This window comes from Amblyraja radiata, chromosome 1 (genome assembly GCF_010909765.2).
Source record: "Amblyraja radiata isolate CabotCenter1 chromosome 1, sAmbRad1.1.pri, whole genome shotgun sequence".
In the NCBI taxonomy this organism is placed as follows: domain Eukaryota; kingdom Metazoa; phylum Chordata; class Chondrichthyes; order Rajiformes; family Rajidae; genus Amblyraja; species Amblyraja radiata.
Window position 1 is genome coordinate 50,455,064 of NC_045956.1, and position 8,678 is coordinate 50,463,741.

Genomic DNA, 8,678 nt, shown 5'->3' on the forward strand with positions numbered 1-8,678 from the left:
ATACTCAAGGAGGTGGCTCTAGAAATCGTGGACGCATTGGTGATCATTTTCTAATGTCCTATAGATTCTGGATCAGTTCCAGTGGATTGGAGGGTTGCTAATGTTAAGCTACTTTTTAAGAAAGGAGAGAGAGGGAGAGAGAACGCAGGGAATTATAGACCAGTTAGCCTGACATCGGTGGTGGGGAATATGCTGGAGTTGATTATTAAAGATGTAATAGCGGCGCATTTGGACAGCAGTAACAGGATCGGTCCAAGTCAGTATGGGTTTACGTTGGGGAAATCATGCTTGACTAATCTTCTGGAACTTTTTGAGGATGTAACAAGTAAAATGGACAAGGGAGAGCCAGTGGATGTAGCGTACCTGGACTTTTAGAAAGCCTTTGATAAGGGCCCACACAGGAGATTAGTGGGCAAAATTAGAGCACATGGTATTGGGGGTAGAGTATTGACATGGATAGAAAATTGATTGGCAAGCAGGAAATAAAGAGTGGGGATTAACGGGTCCCTTTCAGAATGGCAGGCAGTGACTAGTGGGGTGCCGCAAGGCTCTGTGCTGGGACTGCAGCTATTTACAATATACATTAATGATTTAGATGAAGGAATTAAAAGTAACTTTAGCAAATTTGCTGAAGACACGAAGCTGGGTGGCAGTGTGAACTGTGAAGAGGATGTTATGAGGATGCAGGGTGACTTGGACTGGTTGTGTGAGTGGGCGGATGCGTGGTAGATGCAGTATAATGTGAATAAATGTGAGGTTATCCACTTTGGTGGCAAGAACGGGAAGGAAGATTATTATCTGAATGGTGTTGGGTTATGAAAAGGGGAAGTACAACGAGTCCTTGTACAACAGTCATTGAAAGTAAGCATGCAGGTACAAAAGGCGGTGAAGAAAGCTAATGGCATGTTGGCCTTCATAACGAGAGGAGTTGAGTATAGGAGCAAAGAGGTCCTTCTGCAGTTGTACAGGGCCCTGGTAAGACCACACCTGGAGTATTGTGTGCAGTTTTGGTCTCCAAATTTGAGAAGGACATTCTTGCTATTGAGGGTGTGCAGCTTCGGTTCACGAGGTTAATTCCAGGGACGGCGGGGCTGTCATATGGTGAAAGAATGGAGCGAATGGGCTTGTATTCACTGGAATTTAGTAGGATGAGAGGGGATCTTACAGAAACATATACAATTATTAAGGGATTGGACACACCAGATGCAGGAACATGTTCTCTCTGTTGGGGGTGTCCAGAACCAGGGGTCACAGTTAAAAATAAGGGGTAAGCCATTTAGAACTGAGATGAGGAAAAACCTTTTAATCCTGAGAGTTGTGAATTTGTGGAATTTGCTGCCTCAGACGGCAGTGGAGGCCGATTCACTGGATGCATTCAAAAGAGTGTTAGATAGAGCTCTTAGGGCTAGCGGAATCAAGGGGTATGGGGAGAAGGCAGGAACTGGGTACTGATTGTGGACGATCAGCCATGATCACATTGAATGGCGGTGCTGGCTCAAAGGACCGAATGACCTACTCCGGCACCTATTGTCTATGTATCTATGTTTTTCTTTCCACAGATGCTGCCTGACAAATTTACAGCTTGTTCTTTTACTACTGGCTTAAACGTTGTTTAGACTACAATGATAATGTAAATCAGTAAAAATGCTGGAGAAACTCAGCGGGTGCAGCAGCATCTATGGAGCGAAGGAAATAGGCAACGTTTCGGGCCGAAACCCTTCTTCAGAAGGGTCTGTTTAAGAATAAGACGGCTAATTATTCAGCAGATTAGGTCAAGTTTGCATTGCATCACGGTTATATATATTCCTGTTATTTTCCATATTGCAGTCATTCTCCATTTCATTAGTTATAAAGCAATTAGATTTGCAACATCTTTTTTGAAATACTTGTGATGATTTAGTAAATGAGTTGTAAGACATGTAAGTTTTTTTACACAGATATGGTGAGCGCCTGGAATGCGCTGCCAGAGTGGTGGTTAAAGCAGATATGTTAGTGGCATTTAAAAGACTTTTGGATAGTCATATGGATGTTCAGGGAATGGGGGGGGGGGGGGAATACGGGTTATGTGCAGGTAGATAAGTTGTGGTCTTGGCATCATGTTTGGCACAAACATGGTGAGCCGAAGGGCCTGTTCTAGTGCTGTACTATTCTATAAGCTATGTGGACACAGCTCTCCCTTATAGATGTGTTTAGGTTATATGTCACCAGTTGCTCACATTTAGACACAGGCTATTTCTGTTTATGTAGGACAGTGTTGCAAGTGGAAATGTTATTTCCAATTTCTTTCTTCATCCCAGAAATGGGTAACCATGAAATCAAATAATTTAATTTCCTGCACCTGGTTCTCAAAGATGAAGGTGACCATTACTTGCATACAGCAGCTGATTTATACATATAATTAAATCAACGTGAGCTTTAGCTGTCCGCTGCAGATGTATGTTGATCATAAAATCTTACTATAATAAAATATTGTATAAAATGAGTATGAGAGGTGGGATAAAATAATGGTTATGTTCCTGGATTCGTATCCAGACTGGACATAATTCAGAAAGATGAGTTCAAATCCGACATGGTGGATGGGGAATTTAAATTCAGTTACTTAAATCAATAACTCAAAAAACTCTAATGAATATGTGCCAAAAAAAGATAGCCATGAATTTCTGTAAAAAAACACAAAGACCGCCTCCTTTGCTCATTTATCATTGTTATTATGAAAGAAAACTGGCAGGGAACATAAAAACTGACTGCAAAAGTTTTTATAGATATGTGAAAAGAAAGAGATTAGTTAAAACAAATGTAGGTCCCTTGCAGTCAGAAACAGGTGAGTTGATCATGGGGAACAAGGATATGGCGGACCAATTGAATAACTACTTTGGTTCCGTCTTCACTAAGGAAGACATAAATAATCTGCCGGAAATAGCAGGGGACCGCGGGTCAAAGGAGTTGGAGGAATTGAGTGAAATCCAGGTTAGCCGGGAAGTGGTGTTGGGTAAATTAAATGGATTAAAGGCCGATAAATCCCCAGGGCCAGATAGGCTGCATCCCAGAGTACTTAAGGAAGTAGCTCCAGAAATAGTGGATGCATTAGTAATAATCTTTCAAAACTCTTTAGATTCTGGAGTAGTTCCTGAGGATTGGCGGGTAGCAAACGTAACCCCACTTTTTAAGAAGGGAGGGAGAGAGAAAACGGGGAATTACAGACCAGTTAGTCTAACATCGGTAGTGGGGAAACTGCTAGAGTCAGTTATTAAAGATGGGATAGCAGCACATTTGGAAAGTGGTGAAATCATTGGACAAAGTCAGCATGGATTTATGAAAGGTAAATCATGTCTGACGAAACTTATAGAATTTTTCGAGGATGTAACTAGTAGCGTGGATAGGGGAGAACCAGTGGATGTGGTGTATCTGGACTTCCAGAAGGCTTTCGACAAGGTCCCACATAAGAGATTAGTTTACAAACTTAAAGCACACGGCATTGGGGGTTCAGTATTGATGTGGATAGAGAACTGGCTGGCAAACAGGAAGCAAAGAGTAGGAGTAAACGGGTCCTTTTCACAATGGCAGGCAGTGACTAGTGGGGTACCGCAAGGCTCAGTGCTGGGACCCCAGCTATTTACAATATATATTAATGATCTGGATGAGGGAATTGAAGGCAATATCTCCAAGTTTGCGGATGACACTAAGCTGGGGGGCAGTGTTAGCTGTGAGGAAGATGCTAGGAGACTGCAAGGTGACTTGGATAGGCTGGGTGAGTGGGCAAATGTTTGGCAGATGCAGTATAATGTGGATAAATGTGAGGTTATTCATTTTGGTGGTAAAAACAGGAAAGCAGACTATTATCTAAATGGTGGCCGACTAGGAAAAGGGGAGATGCAGCGAGACCTGGGTGTCATGACAGTCATTGAAAGTGGGCATGCAGGTGCAGCAGGCAGTGAAGAAAGCGAATGTTATGTTAGCATTCATAGCAAAAGGATTTGAGTATAGGAGCAGGGAGGTTCTACTGCAGTTGTACAGGGTCTTGGTGAGACCACACCTGGAGTATTGCGTACAGTTTTGGTCTCCAAATCTGAGGAAGGACATTATTGCCATAGAGGGAGTGCAGAGAAGGTTCACCAGTATGAAAAGTATTAAAAGTTAGAAACCCTTCAGTAAAATTGCAAAATCGCCCATGGTTCTCAGGTGGGTTTTAACATGCAAAATGAAAATGCTTCTGAAGCTCCATTTACCATTTAAATAATCGTAAACTCTCAATGCGTTTGGAAATCAATTTTACTGAGATGCAAGTTTACGATTATTTAAATGGTAAATGGAGCTTCAGAAGCGTTTTCATTTTGCATGTTAAACCCCACCCGAGAACCATGGGCGATTTTGCAATTTTACTGACGGGTTTCTAACTTTTAATACTTTTCATATAACAAATGAATAAAGATAAAAAGTCAATAATGCCACTTTTGATGAAATGCAGCGAGCAAACGCGATAATTCCCGATATTTTGGATCTTTAAATCTCCAAGAAAAAAGTCCGCTAGCACTTCCGCTGTTTTTACACCTTCAGCTCGCTCTTGTATTTACCTTAGTTTCTATCTTTTTTTTGGACTGTAAATTTAGGTAGCTGTTCCTCACGGTCACCCCGACCGGCTCACTTAATTGCAGCTCAAAACCTGGCCGTTTTCGATGTTTTTAACGGGTGTGAAAGTGCATGTTTTCCCATCCACTAACATGTACCGGAAGTGACGCTTGTCCCCCAGTTAAAATTTTCGGTCACGTGAGTGGGGATTTACGCTCCAGTGACCTTTCGTGAAATCACCCTATATGGGATGTAGGAGTACACTTAAGGAAATTAGGAGGGCAAAAGGGGGTATTGAGGTATCCTTGGCAGATATTTAAGAAGTCTTATAAGGACAAGTTGGGAACTACTGCCTGTGAACTTGCATCAGTGTTTGGAAATGTTGCTGGAAGATTTTCTGCGGGACAGGATTTAATTGATTTTTTAGAAGGAAGGACTGATTGGTGATAGTCAGCATGGCTTGGTTTGTGGCAGGGCCGGATTTAGATGAAGTGAGGCCCTAAGCTGTTCCACTTGTGAGCCCCCCCCCCCCCCCCCCCCCCGCGTTGGTTTTCAGCGCTGGCGGCGAGGCAGCGACCGGACAGCTATGGTGGCCAAATCTCCCACAATTCAAAGCGAGGGAGAAAGTGCCCAGCGCCGACTAGTTGCCGCAGCAATGCGCATGTGCAAGGCGACCTGCCGTGCCGGCGGATGAGGAGCGAGCGGAGCCCGGCGGCCCGGACACGGATAGCGGGGGGAGATGGAGATAGAGGGGGACCCGCCCAGAGTTGAACGGTAGGGGGCCTCCGGCCAAGGCAGGACACCTACCGTTCTCTGAAGCCTAGTGGTAAATCCAGCTCTGCGAGGCCCCCCTAGAACTCGAGGCCCTAAACTTAAGCTTGTCTAGTTTATAGGTAAATCCGGCCCTGGTTTGTGGGAGATCATGTCTCACAAATTTAATTGAGCTTTTTTTTTTAGAAGGGTATAAAGAGGATTGACAAAGGCAGGTGTATGGATGTTGTTGAGATGGACTAAAGCAAGATCTTTGTGTAAGAAGGAACTGCAGATGCTGGTTTAAACCGAAGACAGACACAAAAAGCTGGAGTATCTCAGCAGGACAGGCAGCATCTCTGGAGAGAAGGAATGGGTGACGTTTCGGGTCGAGACCCTTCTTCAGTCACCCATTCCTTCTCTTCAGAGATGCTGCCTGTCCTGCTGAGTTACTCCAGCTTGTTGTGTCTATCTTATAGCAAGATCTTTGGCAGGTACTTGCACAATAGGCTGGTCCACAAGGTTAGAATACATGAGATCCAGGGTGAGATAACAAATTGGATACAAAATTGGCTTGGTGGTAAGAGTCACAGGGTAGTAGTAGTGGAGGCTTGCTTTTCACATTGGAGACCTGTAACGGTAGTGTGCCACAGAGATTGATGCTGGGTCCTTTATTTTTCATTATATATGTTAATGATTTGGATGAGAATGTAGGTGGCATGATTAGCAAGTCTGCAAATGCCATCAAGGTTGGTGGTATAGTGGACAGTGGAGGTGGTTGTTGAAGGTTACAACAGGATCTAGACCAACTGGGAAAGTGGGCAGGGGAATGGTTGATGGAAAGTAACTCAGACAAGTATGAAATGATCCTTTTTGGGATGTTAAACCAGGCCAGGACAAATACAGCAAATATTGGAGCTTGGGGTGTGCTTTTGAACATGCAAGAGCTTTGGGGCATAAGTACTTAGTTCTCCAGAGATGCTGCCTGACTTGCTGACCTTTGTGTCCTTTTGTGTATTAACCAACATCTGCAGTTCTTTGTTTCTACATAGTTCCTTGAAAGTGATGACACAGACAGAGATATGCTACACTTGCCTTTTTCAGCTAGGGCATTGATAATAGGAGTTGGGACATTTACTGTTGTATATATTCATTGGTTAGGCTGCACTTGGAGTATTGCGATTAGTTCTGGTTGCTATACTATAGGAAGAATATGATTCAGTTGAATATGGTGCAAAAAAGATATGCAGGAATATTGCCTGGACCAGAGGGCTTGAGTTAAATGGAGCGATTGGACAAGCTGGGACTGTTTTCCCTGAAATAGAAGAGGCTGAGGAGTGACACAATAAGTAGTTTATAAAATTGAAAGGGATGAAAGTAGATTTTTTTAACCAGCAGAGAAGATCTAAAACTTGAAGTCACAAGTTAAGAGAGGAAAAATGTAAATGGATTTGAGAGGCAAATTTTTCCCATGCAGAGCATGGCAGGTATACAGAATGAGCTGCCAGAGGAGGTGGCAGATTCAATTATAAAGTTTAAAATACATTTGAACAGACACATAGATAGGAAAGGTTTGCAGGGATATGGACCAAACGTAGACAAATAGTATTAGCGTGGATAGACATGATGGTTGGCATGGACAAATTGGGCCGTGGGACGTTTCCATGCTGTTTAAATCTATGAATCGGGACATGCCAGCAATGCCAAAATCCTGTATATGAATAATTTAATTAATTTGGGAAAGACATCTACCATCCTTACATTGTTTCATCTATATGTGACCCCAGTCACCAACAACATTGTGCTCTTGACTGCCTTCCAATTTGACTTTCATCCCAAATGAAATATTTTTTTTTCAAATTTGCATCCATGCACAACTCATTCACACACAAGATTTTCTGAATTGTAGCTTTTGTATTTCCAGTTAATCTGTCAGATTGTGTAAGTGCAATTACAAAATAGCCAGTTCCCAGCATTTCCACACTGTATGAGGTAAGAATGAAGATCATCAAGAACTATCACGAGTCACCACTATGTGGTGTAAAAAGCGCACGACAAACATCAAGTCTGACAATATGGATCCAGCTTTTTAAGCTCTTATTTTTAATGTTACTCTTGTTTCTTGTCTGTTTATAGATGCTGCTAAATGAAAAAGCCGAAGCTCTACTCGAAGCAGTTGAAGAGCTAGTGAGACTGCCCACTGACATACCGTAAGATAAATATCTTGTGGGCCTTGCCATCACACTACCAGTCTGCAACAACTTGGCAGCAAAAATATGGTCTCTACTGTCCATGATTATAACTGCAACATGTTATAGAACTTAGTTGGGGTTTAGGTTATGGTATTGCATTGTGAGACATGGTAGAATCGTTGTCTGAGTGTACAATGTAGAATGACTGAGGTAGCTAAAAAATTGTGGCATTATTTAAACTTCAGCATGTATACCCTTTCTATAAATGTACATATAAGCCAGAGGAATAAAATATTATAATTTTCTATTATTGCTCTTTGAGATGTTTTTGTGAGTTGTCTTGGGGAGTGGGGTTCCAAGGGAGAAAGTACATGTGATGCAATATTAAAACAGATGAATCTGCGATCAAGTGTACTTGGACAAAGGTGGCATGTTCCAACATGTCTGGTTCATCGGTTCAAGCAGCCTTCCTATTTACTGCAATAAACGAGTGCTGGAGGAACCTCAGTGAGTCAGGCAGCATCTGAGGATGGAATGAACAGGCGATGTTTTGGGTCGTGACCATTCAGATATTCCCTCCACAAATGCTGCCTGACCCACTTCAGTTTCTCCAGCACTGTCCTTTGCTCGAGATTCTAGCACATGCATTTTCTCATGTCTTCCTATTTACAGGGAGGATGAATGCATTTTTACATTCACAGAAGGTAATGCAAAGTTAATTTAACTTCATCAATAAAGATATGAACCAACTTTCAGAAATGATCAAGTAAATTAAAGCAAATGGGAAAATGGAAATGATGGCAATCGATTAGTCAACATTGCTTTTGTGGTAGCTTCATCCGTTCAAAAAAACTCAAATGAAATCCATTCTCCAGTGGAGCACAAACAATCACCGTCCACCCTAATTCTTGTTGCCCTCAACATCTCACCTCATGTATTTTGCTGCTTATACAACAAACTGCTCCTTTATTTTGTATTCCTCCCAATGTTCCCACATGCTGCCCTCCATGAAGTTCCCATTCGCCGTGTGCGGACGTGGCGTCGAAGGAAGAGATGCCGAAGCAAAGAGGTGGAAGCCAAATAACCGAATGGAAACTAAGCCGAAACGCCAAATAACCGAAAGTGTACGAAGCTGAAACGCCAACTAACCAAAAGGGTGGGACGCCTAAA

General features: G+C 42.6%; 1 protein-coding gene across 3 annotated transcripts in view; it reads left to right on the forward strand.

Annotated features, from left to right (window-relative positions):
• Window positions 1–7,813, forward strand: part of helq (helicase, POLQ like) — a 57,113-nt gene extending 49,300 nt beyond the window's left edge. For 2 of the 3 annotated variants that reach the window (XM_033021689.1, XM_033021698.1), the window contains exon 17: window positions 7,453–7,703. In XM_033021689.1, the coding sequence (XP_032877580.1) occupies window positions 7,453–7,530 (78 nt within the window). In that variant the 3' untranslated portion in view covers window positions 7,531–7,703. Of the gene's footprint in view, window positions 1–7,452 lie in introns of all 3 variants that reach the window. The other variant, XM_033021680.1, reaches the window with a different exon arrangement.
• The last annotated feature ends 865 nt before the right edge of the window (window positions 7,814–8,678 follow it).